At 39.0% G+C, this 24,781-nt stretch overlaps 2 protein-coding genes across 5 annotated transcripts in view; both read left to right on the top strand.

Annotated features, from left to right (window-relative positions):
• ccdc57 (coiled-coil domain containing 57) overlaps positions 1-17,256 on the top strand; it is a 36,342-nt gene extending 19,086 nt beyond the window's left edge. For 2 of the 4 annotated variants that reach the window (XM_063893125.1, XM_063893124.1), the window contains exons 7-20: positions 230-387; positions 464-538; positions 1,597-1,797; positions 1,888-2,046; positions 2,143-2,305; positions 3,099-3,191; positions 7,645-7,894; positions 11,431-11,565; positions 11,735-11,835; positions 12,635-12,872; positions 13,384-13,484; positions 13,741-13,860; positions 14,465-14,633; positions 16,374-17,256. In XM_063893125.1, the coding sequence (XP_063749195.1) occupies positions 230-387; positions 464-538; positions 1,597-1,797; positions 1,888-2,046; positions 2,143-2,305; positions 3,099-3,191; positions 7,645-7,894; positions 11,431-11,565; positions 11,735-11,835; positions 12,635-12,872; positions 13,384-13,484; positions 13,741-13,860; positions 14,465-14,633; positions 16,374-16,567 (2,157 nt within the window). In that variant the 3' untranslated portion in view covers positions 16,568-17,256. The remainder of the gene's footprint in view (positions 1-229; positions 388-463; positions 539-1,596; positions 1,798-1,887; positions 2,047-2,142; positions 2,306-3,098; positions 3,192-7,644; positions 7,895-11,430; positions 11,566-11,734; positions 11,836-12,634; positions 12,873-13,383; positions 13,485-13,740; positions 13,861-14,464; positions 14,634-16,373) is intronic. The other 2 variants (XM_063893126.1, XM_063893127.1) reach the window with 2 other exon arrangements.
• Positions 17,257-18,512: 1,256 nt separating this feature from the next.
• The window catches only part of fasn (fatty acid synthase), a 37,600-nt gene continuing 31,331 nt past the window's right edge, over positions 18,513-24,781 (top strand). Inside the window, exon 1 of the mRNA XM_063892942.1 lies at positions 18,513-18,721. The gene's annotated coding sequence lies outside the window, so the exon portion shown is untranslated. The remainder of the gene's footprint in view (positions 18,722-24,781) is intronic.

Below are 24,781 nucleotides of genomic sequence, written 5' to 3'. Positions count from 1 at the left end.
TAAGATGGACAGAACATCTAGACAAATATACTGTATGTGAAGTTCTTTAATTCAATATTCCTAACTATTCATACTATTGTAGAGTAGTATTCTAAATCTAAATAATCCCACAAAATGATGAGGGGAGATTAGATGTACCATTTCCTGACCTCTAATCTTCCCATGGCCTTCACACTATTGGTCAGCATTATTTTTTGTTGCGCGTGTGTCTGTGTGTGTGTCCTTGCAGGTGAAGCTGCTGTCCAAAGAGACAGACGTTCACTGCCAGGCTCACACCGAGTCCAGAGAGGCTCTGCAAGATTCTGCGGTGTTCTGTGAGCAGCTACGGAGCCAGCTGCTGCAGAGAGACCATGATATCAGAGACCTCACTGCTGTCAAGGACTGCAGGTATGCTCCCGTCCTGGTTTTGTTTGTTTTAAGTGTTTGTGTGTGTTTAAGATGTTGTAACTATCTTCTGTCTCAGGATAAAGGAGCTTGAGGACAAGCTGAAAAGGATGGAAACCAAATTGAAGAAAGAGGAGAGTAACCACATTAAGAAGTAAGTACATGGATTCTAATTAAATCCTCTCAGGGTAGCATTCAGAGCCAGCAGCTACGCAGGTCCTATTCACCTTATTTTGGTTTAAAAGTTACACATCCATTACCCTTAAATAGCTGGAAGGTTGTCAAATAAAAAAGGCCTAAAGTCACAGAAGAGGACATCTAAATAACGTTGGTCTCTTTATTAAGATTTCTGCTATGAGGAAGTAGAAAAGTTTTGAAGTTTATCTCCATAATGAATCATTTGCTGATAGTTCTTTGTAATAACTCCCTGCCAGATGGATACACAAATTAATATTAATTTACCCCTAAACTGAAACAGATCAACCTGCCTGTGTGATAGTAAGATGGCTAGCTAGCATTTTCTTATTCTTAGCTAGTTAGCTAATGTTAGCCATTCATTTAAGAAGCTAGCTTATTCAAAATTGTTGGTTCATGATTTACATTTGTTAGTTAAATTACATTGTGTACCCCATGGGTTAACCTTCAATGTGGGCTTGTGTCTGTCCTTCTGGCAGAGAGTATTAACAAAAACATTGTCCACCAGGGGGCTACTCTCACACAGCAAGTTCCAAAAATGTGAGCAAACATTTCAGAACATCTGTTAGTTCGATAATTCATCACGAATTGGGAATCAAATGTATTATTTTATTATCTGAAAAAATACAAAATAAATAAATACTGTGTTTTAAACCCTGAAACACAAAAGTATGCAATGCGGAAGCGCCATATTTCAAGTAGAGGATAAGTTTAATAGGGGTGCATGGGACCGGAGGAGACAGACAAAGGCCGATAGAAGGAGAGAAAGACAACACACCTCTTGAAGAAGCATATGAACAGTTTAATTTACAACGTATTAATGTGTAAAGTTATTTCTCAGTGAAATACCTGAAGCCATTAGCCACCACAATAAAATATATAGCATGGCTATGTCTAGCTCCTGGAATGACTACTCCTCAAGGAATGTGTGTGAATTGGATAGGACTCAGCTACATTGGTGTTCACTCGTGACCATAAATCCTCAAAAAAATGTCCAATATCTAACTCTATTGCAAGATATGAGGATGTGATCCGGGCTCTAATGAAGTGCGACATGCAGCTGGAGGCTCAGTACCAGGCCCACACAGAGAAGCTGCAGAAGATGGAGAAACACATTGTTAAACTACATGAGAATGTGGAGGTTCTGGCTGCAGGGTTACGCTGCAAACAGAGGGACCAACAGGATGCCATGGATCTGAAAGATGAGACCCTGCAGAGGTGAGATGGACACAGACGAAAAGGATCATATTGACGATTAGCTGTGTTGATGTAACCAGCTGACCAGAGATCCTGTCTGTGTTTTGCAAGGCTTCGCACAGAGGTTGATGGAACCCGCACTGGCTGGGACAGGCACATTAGTCAGTTCTCCAGGGAGATGGTTGTCAAGGATACAGAGATCATTTCCCTGCAGGAGAGAGCAACCAAATTTAGGACTGAGCTGGAGAGGAGCAGGGAGGAGATGGAAAGGTGAGAAGATTGTGGAGGCAGATGGTAATAAATGAATAAGAAAAGTAGGAATGAATGAATGTGGTCTTTTTATCCTTGTGTTTTTTGTGTGATCAGGTACAAGCAGCAGCTGGGCGCTGGTTTGCAGAGAGAGAAGGCCCTAGAACAGATGAAAGTCCAGGTTGAGCTGGAGGGGCAGAGACGCTGTGAAGACATGAAGGCCCAACACTACCTTGCTAATGAACAGCTAATACAAGACCTGACGCAAGCTAGAGACCAGGTAAGCTTCCTCTACATAACACAACCCCACCTTTGTTTGTGGATTTACTGGTGCTTACATTTAGTAGAGTAAACCTGCTATGAGTGTGCAACTTAAACTGCTGCTGCTTTAGCACAGTTAGCATCCAGGGCCAGCTTTACTAATGCTGTGCCCATCTCAGACACTTCCCTTAGTAGACTGCATAAACGGCGGCTGTGCCTTATAGGAAGTGACGATTACCGCTATGAGCTATAGGTAGCTAACAAGCTAGCAACCTTATTGTATGCTTTAGCAAATCATGACTGCTCAATTAAGCAGATAAAATAACTCTCTCTTTTCAATCCCAGTTTGGTGGTATGTCAAATAAATACTGAAACAAAACATGTATAGCCTTTATGTCAACCTCAATAGCGGCGGGTTCAGTGTTCCACAATCCACTTTTTGGCAGGGATAAGTGCACAATCTGGGTAATCATTTTGCATTTTGACATATTTCACATTGGGATGCACTCAAAATAACACACAGTACATGAATTGTACACAGGACTTCCATCAGTTACACAATCCTCCTCAAATAAATTAAGCAAAAGGAGGATAGTCACGCCTCACTGCTGACAAACAGTGCAGGTCAGACACTGTTCCCTGACCAGGACACTGGTTTCACCACGTGTGACTCCAGATGAAGGATGTTTGACAAACAACAAGGAACCTTGCCGCTCCGTGACAGCCTCTGGAGGCAGACATGAAACCACCTGTGTTGTTCTGATGGTTTTATAATGCAGTCTGTAATTATAATTGATGTTGTTCTCTATCAGGCTAAAGCAGAGCTACAGGAGAAGGAACAAGATCTGCAGGACTTGAGTCTCTTACTACGGTCTGTCAAAACAGAGAGAGACCAGGCACTGCAGGTGAGAATATTGTCCCTCTTTACACGTTAATGATACATAATAGAAAAGGACTGACATATTAACGACAGCAAAGCATTGTAAAGCAATAACACATCGCTGGCCAGATGAAAAGGCAATCAAACTACTGATCATTAGTCCTTAGTCCGCGTCAGTCTGGCGTTTAACACCGGTTAATCAAGAGTCCATTCTATTTGGTAGAAGAAAAAGTAGTATGCATGTTTTGAAAGAAACAACAGCAAGAAGTGCTCCTAGGTATGTTGCAGTAAGAAAAATACAAAACAAATAACTATAATGTGTAACCAATTTACTAGAGCAGGGGTGTCCAAACTACGGCCCTCGGGTCAAATGCGGCCTGCAGGCCATATTAAATCGGCCCCCAAATTCTAAAAGTATAATAGAATATGGCTCACAAATGAAGCTTTTGCTTGTCTTATATTGTACTTCTCAAATATATATGTTCAAATATACACATTATCCATGTGTTAATGAGCCCAATTTCAAATACATTTTGTCATTTCAAATTTAAAAATTTTTCTAACAAAACCCAATAACTTATTTCTATAACAAGCTTGAAATGTAACCTTCATATGTACTCTTATTATCAGCAATCTGAGGCTTCTGTTTTAAGGAATGAGCTGCCAACAAAATAAATGAAACCCTAAAGAGAGCTGGGATGTAGGTTGTTTTTTTCCCAAAGCATTTCCAAGTATTGCGCATTATTCACCTACATTTGATTTGTTTTGCTAACTTATAATTTAACTTATGAGACAATATTCACCTCTATAAGTGGCCTAGCTCTCCGTATATTTTTCTGTATGGGGCCCTCGGTGAAAAAAGTTTGGACACCCCTGGACTAGAGGCATCATCAAGACTGTTCTTAGTTTTTGATTTACTGAGTTTTGTTTTGAATACTCCCCTCAGGATGCATCATAGTGCTTTTGGACTAGACCAAATGAGTTTCAAATATCCAAATGAACTCAAGCTATATCATATTCTCTGGCAGATTTCAAAAGATGATCAGGAGTAAGTCTATCCACTTCCTGACCCCTCTGCTCTCTGTTTCACCCGTAAGATGAGACACAATCCAGCTGCTGTGACATCTCAGTGTTTTGTGAACAGAGCCAGCCCTGAGTCCCCTGGGGACCCAATCTACATTCCGCTAAAGGGTCCCCGCGACCTGACCCACGAGCCATGTCAAACATCCACTACAATGCTCCCTCTTTAAAACAGTTTGCCCCAGTTGTTGGTATAAAAAGAGTAGTAAGAGGGATGAATTAATATTAACAGAAGAGATGTTTTTTTAGATTGAATTGGTAAGTAACATTTCACAATCAAATAAATAAAAAAGTGTATAAACTGAAGATAACTCTTACATTTGTCAGGCACAGTAAAAGAACGTAATCCTGAAAGTGGCTGTTTCAGTGACACCCAGTTTGACATGAAGGGGAAGTGGGGCCCTTATTAGTTGAATACCAAAGAGTTATTCCCAAGACACACTATAAAAAGAACAAAACGTACATTCTATCTTCTTTTGTGTGTTTTCTAATCATGATACCAACACCAAAACCTTCCTTCAGCCGCTGCAGGATGCCTTCCCTCAAGGAGCAATACCAGCTTTGATACAAAAAACCACAGTCAAATGGCACTATAAAAACGGGTTGTTATTGCAGTATTTCATCTGCTTCTATGAAACTAGTACTGGGGAGCACATGTTGTAGCTCTCTGGATAATGGCAGTTCATTTAAGAGATATCTGCAGGTGATGATTCCCTCAATGTACTATCCGAAGATACTGACCAACTCCGAGCCAATTCTGTTGCATGGATTTCTCTTTTTACCATCCTCATAAGAGTGTATATCTAGCCTCCCATAAACCTGAATAGGATGGTGCAGTTATGACATATTTTGGACCCGGAATTAAGCATCGCAAGAACTCCTTCCACTAAAGCCAATGGTATTTTCCCATTGGATTTTAGAATATTGCAGGAATTCAAATCTTTGGCAAACACGTTTATGATACATTTTGTTCAGCAGGATACTTTTTTTTGTTCTCCACATATAAACGCTATTTTTATAATAGATGAAGTGTAACTGCAAATACTGTAAATAATAAGCTAGCGTTAGGCTATAAACAAACTGAATCACGGTTGTAAACTTCACGTCACCACAGCTGAGCTAAAGGTGGCTGGTGTTCGCCCTGATGATGTTTAGTCGTCTCATTTAGACACTTTTTAGCAGCTGCCGTTCTTAATTCCCATTACAACTTTAGACATTAACCAGTGGTGTATTTTCTGAAATATTTTAATTAATGAACAAATAAATCTTGTAAGCTTTCGTTAACCACAGACATTGTTTCGAGAAGCCAAAAACTAATTCAAAATAACTTTGACGAGGTACTGCGAACTCATTCCTGGCATCAGGACTCCAGCAGCACTCCATATACCATGGGGTTGTTGATTTGCATCCAGCTCTTGCCCCACTAAGTTTTCATAAAAGTGCATTTAGAGCTGTCCTTTTTTATAGCCTTTGGCCTTTTCCTCCAGCATCCTCAGAGGTATGATGGCATTTCCGTCTGGCTCAGTGCCAACATACCGGCCTCTGTGAGCTCTGCTGGCAGCGAGCGGTAAATGTATCAAATTTCTCCCAAAACTCTTAAGCTTAACGCCTGGAATGAGGTTCTTCATAGAATGGTATGACATGTTGGTGGACTCAGACATTAGGCTGCATGTTCCAGCTGTGTGTGAGGGTGTTCACACATTTCCTCTGCCATATATCAACTATACAACACTCAATTCTTGGTTACACCTTGAAAAGAACATATTTATACTGGCAACATACTGTACACTTCTATATGTGTGTAGCATTGCACGTGTTATTTGTCAGGGGGGTATCAACTGTGTGTAAACTGAAGCAGAACACACACGTTTGAAAAGTGTAATCCATCAGGTGCTCAAAGCTTCCTGAGAAGGTCAGAACCTTCTGACACTGTTGAAGGACATCAATTCAGAAGGTTCCTTCAAAGCTCTTCACTCAACCACATAAGCAAGCACTTTGAAAATGCAAGGATTATTAATTACTGCTAAAAACTACAACAAATGAATATTTGCCTCGATAAATTAATCTAATGAAAACTGCAATGAACAAGTTAAGATTAAAAGAGGACCACCATGTATCAGAGAAAATGAGTGAAAGGTATATTTGGCATATTTGTTGAAATTGTACTTATTCATCATTACTGGATCTGTGTAAACAATCCCTGATGGATCAAAAACTGTACATTTAAAGAGGCCCTATTATGGTTTTGGGGGGGGTTTCCCATCACGGGCCACATAGCTTTATGGTTTCCCTCAAAGGGGCTTGTTGTTACTTTACGACTATAAATATAAATATATAATATATATACAATCTAATGTATTATATAACATCATTGCCTCTGCATTGGATCATTATTGGTTTTTAGTAATAACCTGACGCTGTTAGAAAAAGCTGATATTAAGACGCTTCACTGGAAAGTGACCAAACAAGTTGCATTGTGGGACATGTAGTTTATTGGCTTTACTTATTAATATAAGATAAGATAAGAAGTACTTTATTCATTCTAAACTTGGAAAAATTGTTGTTGCAGCTGCATAAAACATGGCATTGCACATAATTAGAAATTAACAATTCTAAAATATAAACAACTCAAAATAGGAAGCGGCATCAAACATATGATAAAAGTATGATTCCTGCTTGCTCTGCGGCTGCCTGCCTGGATTAGTCCCGCGGGCCTTGAGTTTGACACCCCTGCCATAAGTTTATGTGCATGTAAATGGTCTGCAAAGGCCCAAATGCTTGTGTTCCCTCCAGAGAGATGTTCTCTCCCTCAAATTCCCCCCGCCCCCTGCCTGAAATGCCTCCATTGAACTCCTTTGTTGACTTCCATAACATAGTGACATCAAAATGTAACACTTGCACTTCTATTGCACAGGCGGTATGAGAAAAATAAAGAGTTTTTTCAACAAAAAAGTATGGAGACATGTCCCAGTAGAGGCACTAGAATAGTCCTCCTTGATGTTGCATTGCAAATACTGGGATCATCCCCACCATGGGATACTGGCCCTATAGAGGTGTCGGCACCAGGTTGGCGCCATCCACGATCGACCATTAATTATTCAGTTATCAGTTATTGTCCTCCTTGAGTCTCTGCATGACTTTTCCTGACCTGGATATCAGAGTTCTCTGAATGTGCAAATTTAAAGTTAGTCAGCATATTCACTACACCTTTCTGCAGACACTGTGGTTGCTCCATTTGAATCCTTCTCAGCCAGCATAAGTGTGCAGGATTCAACGTTTAAGAAAAAAAAAGGGAGGAAAATCTGGTAAACAACTCTTAATAACTCAACTTGTTACAGAATCATGAGGACATTATACTGTACACACATCTCTCACATTGTGTTTCTATCCCCCCTCAGGGTCTAACCCCACAGGTCGACTCTCTGGCATCAGAAGAGATACATCGTCTACAGCAGCAGAACAGCAGTTTGCGGGCCGTGATCACCCAGATGAGGAAGGACATGGAGGGTCTCATCCATCTCCTTCCCCATCCCCAGCCACAGCCACAGTCTACTCCTCAGCATCCAGGAGCCCCCATCTCCCCCTCTCTCGCTCCTACAGCGGACAGTCAGATGCCCACTGGACCAACAGAGCAACCCACTGACACAGGTATGGACAGTACTCTTTACAACAATAACAAATAGTAATGAGCTTTCTACTTTCATGAATGTGTATACGTGGAAAACTACGCTGACATGTTTAATGTTAGCTCCAGGGGACGGTTTAACAAAGACAGACTTTAAATACGACTCATATCAGACTTCAGAAAAGGTCAGTTGTCTAGTTCTTGCCTATTTTAAAGTTAACACAAATAACACTTTTCATGGATTTTCAAAATAAATGTGTCTTGAGTGTTTCCAGAGAAATGTAAAAAAGGTTAACTTTAGTTTCTTTCTTTTTTAATATTGCACATTTCATACACAAAGGCCATTCAAAGTGCTTCACACACAAGAACGACTCAATAAAAGGAGAATCACAGAAAAAGATGGTGGGAGAAGTACTCTGATCTTGTATTTGAGTAAAGTAGAAGTACTCAGATCTTGTGCTTGAGTAAAAGTAGAAGTACCAGAGTGTAGGAATACTCTGTCACAGTAATAGTATTCTAAATGTTCCTCCAGTGAAAGTAGAAAGTACTCTCATCTAAATGTACTTAAAGTAGCGACAGTAAAAGTAGTCATTGTTTGATTGGTCCATTTCAGAATAATATCTCTGATATGTTTTATAATTATTGATCAATAAAGTGTTCTCAGAGCTGGTAAAGGTGCAGCTAGTTTGAATGGCTTTGTATACGGCATAAATAAATGTAGTGGAGTCAAAGCACAAAGTAGCATAAAATTAAAATACTCAAGTAGAGTACAAGTCCCTCAAAAGTACACTACTAAATCTACGTAAATGTACTTAGAAAAAGAGTCATTGTCATTGTTAACCTATAGAGGCTGTGAGTTGCAGGAGTACAATAACAAAATGTTGGTTAGTGATCTCTGAAATAATGGTAAACAGAAAGGTTTTAATTTTTTTGCCTTGATTTATAAGAACTCAGATTTGGGGCAGACCTCAGATGTTATGGAAGTTTGTTCCAGATCTGCGGAACTTCAAAATTGCGTATTTTGTTGTGCTTGTTGTGGAAACTTTGAATGGTGAGTAGGCCTCTCCCTGATGACCTGAAACAACAGTGATGTATTCTATTAGTTTAGTTTTAGTCAAGACTCTGGCGGCAGCGTTCTGTATGAGTCTGGTGGATTTTTTATAAAGACCTGCAACTACACTGTTTCAGTAATCCAGCCTGCTGAAGACAAAGCACAAATACATTGGCAAGAATACCCAGAGAAACCATGAATGTGTTGATATGCTGATTTGAAAAGTCTGTAGATCTAGTTATTTTTAGATTTAGGTCAGAGTCTAGAACTATATCATGATTTCTCACATTGTCTGTTGTTTTAAACAGTAGAGCTTCAAGTTGAGCACTGAAAAATACCATCCTTTTTCATTTCCTCAGAGTTGCACTTGTACATAACCTGCCATGGGGCTCACTGTAACATAAGACTACTTCCTATCTGGGTGACATTTCCGACCACAGAGTACTTAATAAATCTCTCTGACTGCCTTTGTAATTTCATCGCCCTTTAACATGGTACGACAAAAGCAGACTACTGTTCGCTGCAAGAACCAACAAGAAGTCTTTATGCTCTCCCATCATGTGAGGGTGTGAAGACCCAGTGGATAACATTTATTTTACAATGAGTTGTGTTCTCACCTCGGAATAAATCAGGATTTACTTCCAAACTGAAGCTCAAAGATGGATCGATTTCGACTGACTCGACTTCAAACTTGTAAGTGTTGCCATTCTCATGTTTCACTGTTCATTTATGGAGTCTCTTCTCCTATCCAGGAGTGTGCTTTGACATTTGAGAGCATGACTTGATTTCCTTGTTGTTGTATGACTTATTTATTGCAGCTTGTTGTATATGCCTGTTAGTGCTTCCTTATCTGCCCTGACTACGTTAAGGCTCCACCCTGTGTTAAAAGAGAAAACTGCATCTGTGTACAGTCACATTATTTATTAGATAATAAAACAACCAGTGGTCTAACAAGTACTGAGAAGTTATTCTGAAGTAAAAGTAAAAATACTGAAAATCCTTTTGAAAAGTAAAAAAGAATAGGCATCAAAAGTAGCATAAATATATGTCAATGTTTATTTACAAGTTGAATTATATTTTGCATTTGCTAATTCTCTGAACATGTTAAGTAACTTAAGCTGTCAGATAACTGTAGTGGAGTCAAAAGTACAATAGAGGTTTCCCAAATGTAGTAAAGAGGATATAGCATATAATAAAGAAGGATTCGGTTAAGGTACAAGTGCCTCAAAAATGTACTTAAGTATGATACTACTATTGTGGGGACTAGTGGTCACATTTTACCAATCACTCGGTTATAATGTGGAGACTCAATATCACAGAGGGATTGCAGAACTGTGATTAACTAGTTGGACACGTGCGCTTCAATGACCAGGAAGTTGTTGTTTAAAATATACTATGCAAATAAGTATGCAACATGGTCAAAATCACTCGCTCACTCCTGTACCAGTGAGGTCACTTAAATACCCCGTGGCACCATTACGCCATCCAGTGTTCAGAACAATAACAAAACATGTATTCGGCTGCTAAATGGATCATTTATACATGTTTGGCTCTGGTAAACACTATCCTTAAACACTGATTCTGCTACACTCTACAGATCATCTCAGTGACCTGATGATCAGGCCTGAAACTCATGTTGGATGTGTGGCTCTCCTCACAGAACGAGAAACCACCAGAGGAGGAAGTGATGCTGGGCAGGACTCCTACTTCAGGCTACCAATGAAGAGGCTTCAGCCTGCCCACTGTGAACTGAGAGCTCCATGACGATCTGACACTCCTTCAGTAGAAGAAACTCTGACCATGGATCAATGTGAACCGTTCACATAAAGTTGCTACTTTGTGCTTTATGTATAATTCAAGTATACTTCCATTTTTGCAACATGAATAAAGTTCATTATTTTAGGAAAATGTGAGTAAGTCATTTTTGTAAATCAGTAGTAAGGATCCTGTTGTGATAGATGGTAGATTAGAGAAACATTTTCTTTCACAGAGGTTTTCTGTAATTTCAATGTTTAAATGGGTCTGAAAACACATTTGATATCATGCATATACTGTAAGAAACGTAGTCTACTTCCCATGCCGACTAAAATATAATCCTCAACAACAGGTAGTGAGTAGTAATGTGACCGAGATATGTTGGCAAAATTAGATGTACTGAGGTAGGTGAATTTGTAAGCATGTTCCTAATGATGTTAATTCTGTCCCGATTTCAAATCTGATTCCCACCGGAACGTTTACAGTTTAAAAACGAGCCTTGGTTACAGTGACTCATTACCGATGTGTTCATTAACTAGCACTCATTTGCCCGGAGTTTTGCTAAAAAAATTTCAAACTGAAAAAGGTCCTTCTTCAAAGCTGCCACTTGGAAACACAGATCTTGGTTCCCAGTGAGCTTGGGGGTAGGGAGGCTATGTTTGCTTGTATAAAATAAATATGTCCTTTTTATATACTTGCATTACACTAATCTAAGGTAAAAAATGAATAGTTTTCTTCTGAAAATGTCGACAGGCAGTCTGGATCCGGTGTCTCTCCTTAAGGCTCGATGCAGATACTTAGAGGAGCAGCTGGAAGCAGCGGGTAAAGAGAATCTGGATCCTTTAGTTCCTGACAACACACACCTACAGAACCAGGGACTAAAGCAAGGTATATACATATATGCATTCACTATTTCTCTGCTCTCTCGAGTAAAAGTGCAATATTTCCCACTGTTTGTTCCCTCTGTCTATTCTGTATTTAATCACAATTCTGTTGGTATTAATATAATATATCTGATATAATGTGTCCTCATTTGTATTTTTTATGCAATCCTCAGGTGTTCTGGTCTCGGAGAATCGTGCCGACCCCTCGGCTCTGGAGAGGCAGGAGGTCAGAGTGGCACATATTGAGTCTGCTCTCGCCAAACTAATGAAACAGGTGTGTCAGAAAACCAGTAGACAAGTTGAAGTTGACCTGGGGGAGAAAGCAACTCCCATTTTTCATGCTAAACCTCTGACTAAGACAATTATCCAACATGTCAAAAGCAGGCCCGACAAATCTCTGATGTTGTGTCCCAGAAATGTACAATATTGGCCCAGAAAAGAAGGCAACAGAAACACATTACAAAATGAAATTCAAACACATTTGCAAACAGTCATTAAAAAGCCAAGATAATAAAACTAGAAAAGCTAAAATAAGGACAAAAAAAAAACAGAATAAAAGTTACAGTGCCGTGTAAGATATGAATACACAGGATGTGACACTGCTTTCTAGCTTCTAGTAACGCCCACATTTAAAACGTCAGTTAAAAGCCAGGCAAGGTACGTTTATTTATACAGCAATTCAAGTGCTTTACAAAAAAAAAAGCATTCAAAAAGCCACAATATTAAATAACATTTAAAAACAGGAAATCGCCAAGAGAATACAAATAAAACACGCTAAAATAGAAAAAGACATACAGGCAATACAAGAATAAAAGTTCCAATGCAGTGTAAGATGTAAATACTTCTTCAAATTAATAAAAAGCAGCGGAACATAAAAGTCTTTCTTTGTTGAGTTTCAGTTTTTTGGTAGTTTGTTCCAGATTTATGGATTGTAATAACGGAACCCTACCTTCCCATGTTTAGTTTTGACAGTGAAAGCATCCAAGAGCACCTAAAAGCAGTTTTTTAAAGGGCAAATTGGCCAGATTAGCAGCGATCCGGTTCCTTCAAACGCTATCTCATCTTCCCTCCAGACTGTGCTGGTACGACAGCTCCAGGAGGAGAACCTGTGTTTGAAGCGGCAGCAGGCCTCAGGTCAGATGTCTTTCGGTCTGGTTGAAGATGCACAGGTTGCTGAAAACAAACGCCCTGCCCCGCACACCAGACTGAAGCAGGCGGCGTCCTGCATCGCCCGTCTGAGCAGAGACAGACAGCAGCTGATAGAGATGGGGAACCGCCTCCGAGCCCAGATCACCACCGCTGGACTACAGGGTACTCACACACACACACACACACACACGTACACGCACACACACACACACACACTCTACATTAAAGTGTAGGATGTGTTATGAGCACCATGTGGAATTAAAATCGGTAAGTATGGTATCTGATCATAACTCATCTGTTGGGTTTATAGGACATACTGTAGCTACTTGGCCAGGTGGGTTTGGCTTGGCCATTTTTCAGATTTAATGTCGCCTGCTCTCCTTCTGTACAATTGTTTAAATAACATAATTCTTGTACTGCACAATTATGTAATATACATATTTATTTTCAGGATAAATTAAGCTATCAGAATATGTATGCTGCAGTGATATCATACAAATATATAAATAGTTATAAGAACAAAAAGCTGAAAAAAAAGTCAACGCAAATTGAATCTCATAGAAATGTAGGACTTACAAAAATGCCCTAGGAATCAAGGAGAAAAAAGAAAAACTAACTGACAAACACATTTAGGAAAAAAGTACAGTCCCTCAGAACTGTGTGTGTCCAACAGAATCAGTGGAGCCGGAGCGGGACTCGTCCGCAGAGAGACAAGTAGAGCAACAGGACCGGCTGTCTGCCCTGGAACAGCTTCAGTACCAGCTCACCACACAGGTATCCGTCTACAAATCCCTAATCTATTACATGTTTCTTTCCTCACAATTGCTTCAAAGCCACTTCTCTATTACACAGTCAGGCCTTTATCTCTTGCCTAACTGTCCCTATGATGTTGTCCCTCCTCAGAGTTACACAGCGATACAGTTACTAGGGAAGATTGGGGGTTGATTTGAATGCTAATAGCTAATAAATGTACTTCTCTGTGCTACCTCAAGAGGGCGCTGTGGCTCCACTAATGTCTGTGTCCCTTCAGGAGCTGCAGTATGCACTGAGGCAGCAACACCTCCTGCCTACAACCAACAACCAGGGGCCCTCCACAGAAAGGGCTGCTAGCCCTTGGTCCCAGGGTCACACAACCACAGAAACACCACAGGTAACGTCAGAGGAAATATTGCATTCATTGATTTGCAATACATCATAATGAATAGATATTCTTTGGTGCAAAATGTATCCGGGTTAATTCAAACATTTTCAGTGTGTGTGTGTGTAGATGTATGCAATTCAGCATTAATAACTTATTACCACTATATATCTTGTGATATACATGCTATATATTGTAGTACAATGTCCTCCTTTTGCTTTAACTTCTTATATAAATATATATTTTATATATTCTATTGTATCTTTTATTGGACACTTAATGGTAATTTAAACTAATGTTTAAATAAATATCTTAATTTCCTTTGATGTTTTTATTGCACATTGTAATTGAACTTCTCATGTCTATGTAAATATTTTTGATATATATTAGATCTTATTGAATGTAATGGTATCTTTATTGCGCACTTACCTTAACATCTTGTGTTTAAATAAATAACTTTACCCTTTTTGTTTAGTCATATTTTACTTTCTGTATTTTTTTAATGTATTTAAATGTATTTATAATTTACTGAAAACAATACAATATGATATAAATGCTTTTCTCATATTTCAATAAACATTTTGCTATTTTACTCTGCTTTTCTCCTCTTCTGTAGAGCGCTAAGACAACAGAAAAAACATTGAGCCATTCTCAGAGCTCGATGCCGCTGCAGCCACTCTCCGGTCTGTCCAGGTCCCTGCTGTCCTCAGAGGACTCCCTGCAGTCATTAAAGGAGCTGTGGGAGAAACTGGACCATGGTTTCAGTTCATCAATGTTATCAGAAGGTAACAACAGCAGAATAACTACAGCTCTAGTATTACTAAACTCCTTCTGTACAGAATCCTAAAGAACCCATTCTGAAATACAAGACGTCCTCACATGAGTCTTGTGTGAACATTCAAAGATTCAAAGGCTTTATTGTCATACACACAAAAGCTGCAGTGTGGTTTTAGAAATGACAATCTGAAGTCCCAGGCTCCAACAACAATATGCTTATAACATAACATTTTATAACAACAGAAATGCAAATAGGGCAAGAAAGAAAAGAGATGAATTGTACAAGACACTAGTAAAAGTGACACAATGGTGCAAGTAAAATCCAGAAATAAGTAAACTGTATACTTGCAAAATAAGTAGAATAAATTCAAACAGAATGTAAAACTAAATACTGTACAGTGGAGTAAAATATTGCATGCTGTAATTATATATACATAGATATGTAGACTTTAAATATGGATTTAAAAAGTCAGCATTCAGTAACCTACAAACAAGTGGACGTAGTCTTCTGTGTTACAGTACATCCACAGAATATCGCTTTGTCAATATGCCCCCCCAGTCGGTCCAGTATGAAGGCTGCTGCAGTGGTTGGGACAGTGATGGACACACAGAGGGAGGCTTGTTGCCCAATGTGTGTCTGTAGTCTCTGTCAGCTTTCCAGGGAGCCGTTTCTCAACACGAGCCGCTGCCAGATCAGGCTCAGACGCAGTAATCAGCAGTGCACTATATGATAATTGTGAAACAAATCTGGCATCAGAACACTTGTGATAACTGTCCTGACTGGATGAATGAGTTTATGACCGATATTAACCATCTGCATGAGTACAGATCCGATAAAGGTCTTCATCTTGGAGCAAGACATACTGTACGGTTAGGACATCCACCAATCCCAGGGTTGGTGGTAATGATTGCTCTCGACTGCTTGGGGAAAATTGCTATGTACATTTAGTTAAATACCAATGATATATCCTAATTTGAATTGACTTAAGTGAATTGTATTCACAGACAGTTTTAAAAATGCAGTAAAATACATTAATAAGACATAATGATAATATGTCCAATAGGACACCAGCTTTAGAATAGGGTCCCAGACACTAAAGTGAATTTATTTTAAATAATAATATTTTAAATATTATTGGAGAGAGTTCATGTATTATACAGAAACATTTAAAAGCCTATCACTAAACAAATATCAATAAACTAAGCAAACCATATATACTCAACAGTCCCAAAACATTCATTTCATCAGGCTTAACATTGGTTTTAAATATGTATGATATAATAAGCACAGATATAGGACTAAGGGTAAATAAAGGCACAAATTGAAATGCAATTCATAGAAAGAAAACTTGTTTAGGAGTCCACAGACATTTACTGTATTTACACATATAAGGTTAACACCTGCTTCAAAATACTCATAGAGATAGGCAACCATGAGTTCATTCTATTCACATAGGTTCAGCAGCTAGTGAGAAAATATCTAGTGTTGATCAAGTATTTTAACAGTCCTGGATCCACACCAATGACCGACTTGTCAGCCGTTGCCCTAATCTCACTTAAACTTTCATTGCAATCTGTTAAAAAGAAAATGACGTTAGCTTTGGACTTTTGCCACTGTTTGTGGTTCCATAATTACAGCAAATGTAACTTGTCCTCACATATTATTCCTTAAAGACAAAGCTCCCCAAAATTCCACACTGGGATATGTAACAGTAATCACAATTGCATCTCTTTTGTTTGCACCTAAGGTGAGGCGGAGCTGAGCAGGAGGAAGGTGGATGACTCTGGAAGTGCTGGGGTCCAGATGACGGCGCAGGGTATCAGTGCTCCCGTCCGTAGTCGGCTCGCTACTGAAGTCGAGCAGAAGAGAATCCCTTGTAAAACACCAGCTAACTCTACCAAGAGGATGTGCAAGATCAGAAACTACAATGTGAAAAGTTGACACTCACAAATAGGACATCTGTAGACGTTCTGCTCATGGGGAGTCCTACTGGTACTTTTGTATATTCTATGACTCTGGAAGAGCTTTGTGAAGCGTGAGAAATACACCTGATTATGTCTTAGGATAAAATCTAGCAGCATTTTTTACTGCTCCTTCCAGCATCAGAGCTCACATGTCTGACCAGTTAAGAGACCACAGTTAAAATGAACATACAGGTTTTAAGTGTGTCTTTTATCCTCAACATTTTTTTCTAAATAACATTTTGTCAGTAGTGTCCCCTTGGGTCGGCTGTGGCTCAGGAAGTAGAGTGGTCCCACAGTAATCAGGAGAGGATTTGAAAGTCAAACTATTTTGACTGAATCCATTCTTTCATGTCGTTTTTATTTATTTAAATAAAATGCCCTTTTCGTACTTATGGAATGGAACCCCTTTTTATAGTGACCCTTCTCATACAGAAATAATAAGGGGTTAATAGTTTTCTGCCACTCAGATGGTCTTTGGGTTCATTCCCGAACGGTAGACATCATAAAGTGACCTTGGCCAGGATACTTAACCCCAAATTGCCCCTGTAGGCATGGCCAGCAATGTGTTTTATGTCTGTTGAAGTATTCTTAAGTCATTTTGAATACAATTGTGAAATAATATGGGCTTTAAAATACATTTCTATAAAGCAAACTATTTCTACAAAACTCTAATTGTGCATTTGTTTGATTGCCAGCCTATACAAATCATCAGAATAAGGTTTGTTGCCAAGCTACACATGCAAGGAATTTGGTCTGGGATGTAATCCATAAGGTTTGGGAAAAGTAATTTAAAAAAGCAAATATATAACTATTATAAGTAAAAGTCTAATAGTGTGATTACTATTAATAATATAACTATCTCAAACTGCTATGGTATAATTAAAAAACAAAAAAATGTTTAAAAATAAATAAGTATGTACAATTAGAAAAAGATAAATTACTTTGAAAAATAAAATATGTGCAGTACATCAGCATTGAATGTGGAAGAGGGGCTACTTATTTTTAGCCAAAGAACACATCTGTCTGTATTGATCTCTGGCTCTTCTTTTTAAAGCTTATCTCTGGCACCACGGTGGGTCAGTGGGGAAACACTTTCTCAGGACATCATGCTTTTTTAAATGATGAACTGCAGTTACCCCAAGAAGTCAGACGAGAGTTTCTGGCTACGTAATCAATCAGGCCCCGCCTTTTAATCACCCTATCTCGGAAAAGCACTCCCTCCTGTGTTGAGATTGGAGGAAACCTCACAATCGCTCTCCGTGATTGGATACTCACTTGTCAATCCAAGACATTTTTATTGGTGCACTTGTGGCGACGCAGGTCTGTAAATTCAAGTTCAATGTAGTATTATGAAATGTTAAATTAAATATGAACTTGATAAAGGTCCTCAACCTTTTGTTCTGATGAAAACTTATTATTTTCTCTGAGTCATGCACAGTATTTCGAAAGTCTCGAGCTGGACTGTAAATATATCTCAGTTCCACGTGACAACCTGCCTACCTTAAATCTGCAATGAAAGCCCCTTTAAGTTTTGATATGTGGACGTACTTAACAATCTTATTACAACTACATCAGTTAATAAAATGTAAAAATGCAGTGTGGTATGTTGGTTAACAGCATTTTTTAGCACCCAACCCAACATCCACCCATCATTCATTCAGGAGTTAGGTTGCTGCAACTGCCCGATAATAATACCTCGCCACTATGAAAAAACAGAATGTATCTAGCGTAACATTATCATTATTTGATACGGTATTTCATCTTAAAGGGACATTTCCTCTCATGTTGTAGTGTGATGTGGCTGGGCGGAGTAAGGATGGTGCTGGCTAGAGAATGAACTTTAGTAACCCCGACTCCTTTTTTTTTTGCTCTCCGTGACTACAGGGGCGTTCAGCGAGATGCTCCGCTACTGACTGGATCCGCGAGCCCTGCCTCTTTTTTCATTGGACTGTTTGGCCAGACCAAGCTGTCAGCCCATGTGGCGTGGCCAGGCAGAATGTGACACATTTAAATTCATCAGAGAAAAAGCGTGAAAGGAGCACAGAGGCTTACGGAAACCGTATACAGAGTGAAAGGACAGAGACATTCTTCCCCACGGTTACAGTAAGAGGAACACCTCCTGGACACACTGGTAAGCTAACTTTGCTAACCGCTATTAGCTGTGTGTGTTCGGATGCTATTGGGTGACTTTATTTCTTGTTTCGACACGGAACAATAGTGTCTTACACCAAACAAAAGCTGCAGGTTTACTGTGCCTTTTTCTTTCGAAAGACCCGTTTTTGACAGGGTTATTTAAAAAAAAGAAATACTAATTTAAATAAACGTGACTCGACACTTTGGGAAATAGTTTGAATGGTCTGTATCATCTTTATGTCGGTGCATAATTCTTCATCCCCACATTATCCTACAGCAATTCTAATGCTCTTTTTCTCAATAGCATGCGTTGTTTTATGGGATAGAAACAATTTCTGGTTGTAAAGGTGAAATTAAACACAAGAAAAGGTGTTTTCAGAGTTGGTCTTCGGGGCTTTTCTATAATTTTGAATGGTATACTTATTTATTGTAATACTGATGGTGTTGCTGTCAGACGCTGCACTGGTGCTTCCTTTCACTCCGTAGAGCTTCGCCCTGCAAAGACTTGCAGGTCAATGAGGCCATCCTGAACCTTAGCTGTACAAACAAGTACAGTGCCTGTGTGATTTGTTTTTAATACCCAAATTGTAAATTGGCAGCTAATTTCTCTGGGTTTTAGTTGTGTTACTGTAGAGGATTATTGCTGGATGAGAAAGGAAGACCCTTGTATCAAGGGCGTATAACTGGGTAAGGAGGCCAACTGCTGAATTTCCCCTAGTTATAATATTGTTTGAAATAATGTTAATAGGTGTCATTTAGGCATTTTAAGAGTAAATCTTGTTTGGATGTGTGTTATCTCAGTGTGTATATGTTTGTCTCAGCAGTGATAACAATAAATAAGAAGTCGATCTCTTCAGGAAAAGACTTGAAAGCAATACAGAATATTTGACAGTCTTACTGCCTTATATTCTTTTCACTGTCCAGTGTAGTTTGCTTACTTTTACATGTGGTTGAGGAATTTGCTGTGTCAGTGGTGGTTGGGTGCTGGTAATGAAAAGTAGTGGATGGGCAGTTCCACCATCTTCTAGCATTTGATATTAAAATAATTGACTTTGCATTTGGAACTGCGTTAATACTTTGTGGCATGGATTTAACAATTTGCTGGAAACATTTGTCAAGAGACTTTGGTCAATATTGATATCATTACCATTTGAGTTGTGCAAACTCCTTGTCATGTCCAAGAATCAATCAGAGATGATTAGATCTCAATGACACGGAAAGTTATCAGGCTGGAAGTATCTTTAGAGTGGTGCGGTGATGACATGTTTTTGTAGGCAAACCCTGACGTAAGCATCTCAAGGGCTCCCTCAACCAAAAAAATATTCATTGGATTTTGGAATAATGCAGAAAATAAGCTCTGTGGCCAACACATATTTATGATACTTATATGTTTCGTTCAGCAGGATAATCTCCGCAATAAACACCACTTGTATGATTGGTAATGCATTTGCCAGAAGGTAAAAGCTAATGTTTGGCTATAAACAAACTACATCAGTTGCATGGCTGTGCAACTGCTAAGCTAAAGGCGGCTAATGTTCGGTGTGATGACTTTCAGTAGTCTCATTTAATCACTTGTTATCATCTGCTGTTTTTATGAAACATAGAAGCTTCAGACATTCACCAGTTGAGTAATTATTGACATATCTTATGTCGTAGAATATAATGTGAAAATCTCTTTTCATATTATATTAATAGTCATTGTTTCAAGCATCCAACCAAAAATATGTTCAAAAAACCATTGACTTAGTGACAAAGGGAACTAAATGTGGCAAAATACTGACTAATTTTGGGGTTTTAGCACTCCTGCATTAGAAAATGGGTACACTGATAAAGGGATGGCCATGCTCAGTAACAATTCTATTGCGCTGTTTAGATGATGCTTAATTAGTACCAAGGGGGCCCAAAGTGAGCCAAGAAAAAATCCCCCACAGCTTTACAACCTCACCACTGGCCTCAAATGCTAATAGGATGCATCCATGCTTTTGTGTTGTTTACACCTATGTGGCCCTGCAGAAACCAAGACCCGCCAAACTAGTCAAACGTTTTTCCAATCTTCTTTTGTGTCATTTTGGAGAACCTGTGTTACTCGCAGCTTTAGTTTCTTGTTGCTTTCTGACATAAGCAGTGGCAGTATGTGTTGCTCTTCTGCTGCTATTGCTCATCTGCTTAGGAGGTTAACGTGCTGTGAGATGCTCTCCTGCATACCTCGGTCATAGCAGGTGCTTATTAGAGATACTTTTGCCTTACTATTAGCTCAAACCAGCCTAGCTATTCCCTTCTGACTTAACCACCAACAAGACTTTCTTTGCACAGAGGACTGCAGCTCACTGGATGTTGTCACGTTTGTGCACCATTGTCTGTAAACCATGAGGATTCTTGTGCAAGAAAATCCAAGTTTTTGAACACTGAAAAACTGAAACTATGACTAATTAAATGTATTTTGTCAACTGATTTCACATAACTCTTTTAAGTTGGTTGAAAGCAATAATATGAAGTTGAAATAAAGACTATTAGGTTTAACTTAATATTGTTGCTTTCAACCAACCTAATACAGTCATGTGGAATTTGTTGACATAGGCTAATACATTTAATTAAAGTCAACATTTCAGTCAATACTTAATACAATAACTACAATTCTAACAACATGACCCTTCTTCCTCATTCTGATGCTTGGTTTAAACTTTAGCTCAATTTCCTGACCGTGACTTCATTCTGAAGGTATTAAGTTGCCGTCACGCTGATTTTTATCTTTCTAATAAGCAGTAGTTGAACAGGTGTACCCAATGTAGCGGCAGGTGAGTTTGTGTGTTTTTTGTCGATGAGATATCTAAACACATTCTTCTCATGTCAGGTGGCGTAATGATTTGCAGTAGGGCTGCTCGATTGTGGAAAAATGATAATCACGATTATTTTGGTCAATATTGAAATCACGATTATTCAAACGATTATTTTTAAGTTTGAAAACACAATGCATTTATTCAGCATTTCTCTCCAAAAAAAAACCCTCACTGTAACTGAGAATTTTCAAAATTCCCCTTAAAAAGATAAGCCTACTACACAAAATGTTCAAATGAAAAATTGAAAATGTTCAAATCGAACATAATGTGCAAATATGTATCCAGCTGTTCTGCAATTTCTGTAAAACTTTTAATGAATAAAATAAATATACTTAGAAAATCAAATGAGACCTAAAACATATTTATCCAAAATAAACTTTCTGGTGTTTAAGTGCACTGACACAACATTCTGAGCCGCGTTGAATGCTTTGGGGGAGGGACTGAATTGCGCATGCGCGTCTCTTTCAGAAAATCTGTAGGCCTACCATAGACAAAGGTAAATGCCAAATTAATCGTTTCAACTCGATTATATTAGTTTGGAGATCGTTTGACCCAAGAATCGAAATCATGATCAAAATTCGATTCATTGCACAGCCCTAATTTGTAGGCTTTGTTGGCATTGCTTTATTCTCTCTGCAATCTAGGAACATGTTTGTCCTCTTGACTTAAGAAGAGGATCATCTGGTATCGTTGCACGCAGAGGAATGATAGAATTCAATTGGCAACTGTGTTTACCCTTCAGGCTCTTTCCATCGGGCTATGTTGCAAGTCAGGTCTTGTTGCTGCATGAGTTTAGCAGTGTAATACCCAGAATGTGAGGGCTGATGGGAACAGTATGCATGATGAGCAGTCCAGCTTGTTGTTGCTGATAGTCTTCTTATGCCTTTGGTCATGTGCACGGTGTTAGTGTGTGATCTGGGTCAGACGAGGCTTGATATTGAACTGAAGGTGCTACGTTAGGTCTAATCCCGGGCCTGTATATGTTGAAGTCCAAATCCTTTTAGCTACTGAGCTACAGGCTGTCATAGTGTGATCATTCTACCTGGGCTTCATCCTCAGTGTTGGTTATGTGTGCATTGCAATTCAAATCTGGAGAATTCTGACTAATTGACAACAAGGGGTATGCTGAGTATATTTCCTTTTTAATAAAGGTGTTTTTCTGTTCTGAAATATTTTGTTATGGTTGAAACAAGCTAGTGCTATAAACTAATTTAATCATTTGAAGCTGTTTGCTGTATTGGCTTGAAAATGGTGGAACAAACTCTCCATTGATATCAGAAAAGCTGAAAGTCTATATCTTCCATTGCAGGCTGAAAACCCACCTGTTTACCCGGCACGTTGACCCATAAACCTAAAAATGTCCTATTTTACAGGTTCATATTAGTATGTGGTGCCTCTACTGTGTCATGTCTCCATGCTTTAATGTTCAAAAAGCTCTTTATGTTTTTCATACTGCCTGTCCACCTCTTTTCACCCTCTGTCTGAAACCAGAGACCAGTCTGCTCTGATTGGTTAACTGGCCGGTTTTGGTCAACCCATTAGAGATGTGATAAAAAATGTCCCGCCCCTTGGCCTATTAAGTACAATGTGTTGGAGTGCTAGCCAATAGAAGCGCAACCATGTTATGGAAGTAAACAAAGGAGTTCAATGGAGGAGTTTCAGTCAGGTGGGGAAGAGAAACTCCCTCTGGAGGGAACTTTTTAAACTGTTGCAGACCATTTACATACACAACTTATACAACACATTCAGGAAATGGAAACTCCCCAAAAGAAAAGTAGGGCCTCTTAAATGCACCAGCACTTACACAAGTTTGGCTTATTTAAAGCAAATGTACCTGTTCTGATGTACCAATGTACAAATGTACCATCTTCATAGTTTATTGTAAGTAGATCAGGATAAATGCATTATCTAAATGAAATGTAATGTAAAGAACATAGAAGAAAGGAAATAAAACTACCACTACCCTGCTCTCTTTGACTTCTTTATCTACTTTTTCTGGTGAAGCTTTGCATGTTGATCAGATAGTGTGTGCATTGAATCATCAGGGGTGTTAAACAAACCTGTGACAGAAGGTAGGCCTATCTCTAGAACAAAATGCAACAGCGATTGTATTGTAAGGGAAAGGCATGTCATATTCTCCCGTGTTTCATGTCACTGGTGTTAGAGACGTAGAATGCACGAGGGCGGTTCATTATTGCTGAATGGACCTTGACTTTATATCCGTTTCATAAACTGAGCCCTGAAAAATTCAACGCAAGAGCAAGAGTTATGATCTACTGTATAATAATTTGATTGAATTGAACTCTGAACCCTGCATACACACATTTTGGAGACCGGGGACGTTGGTGGTGCAGATGTGGAGGTGGCAAATTCACAGCAGATTGTTGAAGGATGCCTAAAACACGTTACTATAGACCCACATAAACATTCGAGATAGCAGTATTCTGAGCCATGACTATTCCGTAAGCACCTTTTTATTGTTGAAGATAATCTCTCTGTCTCCACCACATTATGAATCGTGAGTTTTAGAAAGCCAAGATACCATCAAATAGCACAAATCAATTTCTAAATACTGTGCATAAATAACCAAAGATATTATTCTTTGTATGGCTTTTGTGTTTAAATTGCTGCAGCGCTCACAACTCTATTTATATAGACAGACAGGGTTTCCCACACATAGACTTTACTTGGGCGGGCCGCCCAGGTATGTTATCGGCCGCCCAAGTATATTTCGCGAGCCATTTAGGTTTTTAAAAAAAAATGTTTACCCGTCCGCGAGCACGACGCTATCCGTGATTCGATTAGCTAGTGGACAATGATCTCCTCGCTCTACGCTTCCTGTACCTGTTCGCTCTGCTATCGTGTGTAGGGTCTGCTAGCACGCAACAAAACAGAAAGGGTAAAGCAAAGGTAACCCCCCCCTGCAACCTGCATCTTTTCCTCTTGTTCTTCACCCTCTTCTATGCCTGGTGTAAAATCTCTCTCATCATCTGAGAGCTCCAAATCTGAATCTCCCTTTAATATCTGGTACAGAATATGTCTGCTTGAGTTCTGTCTCCTGCAACAACGTTGAATGGACATTATAAAAGCTGTTATTTAAAAAAACCCTATTATTTAACTGCTTTCAAAACTAGTAATATAATTCCTAACATGTTAATAAACAAGAAAATAAATTACTTCCATAGTAAAAATAACAATAAATCAACAATATTTGAAATAGC

Source organism: Eleginops maclovinus, chromosome 10 (genome assembly GCF_036324505.1).
Source record: "Eleginops maclovinus isolate JMC-PN-2008 ecotype Puerto Natales chromosome 10, JC_Emac_rtc_rv5, whole genome shotgun sequence".
Classification (NCBI taxonomy): Eukaryota; Metazoa; Chordata; class Actinopteri; order Perciformes; family Eleginopidae; genus Eleginops; species Eleginops maclovinus.
This window is presented reverse-complemented; position numbering and strand designations above follow the sequence as displayed.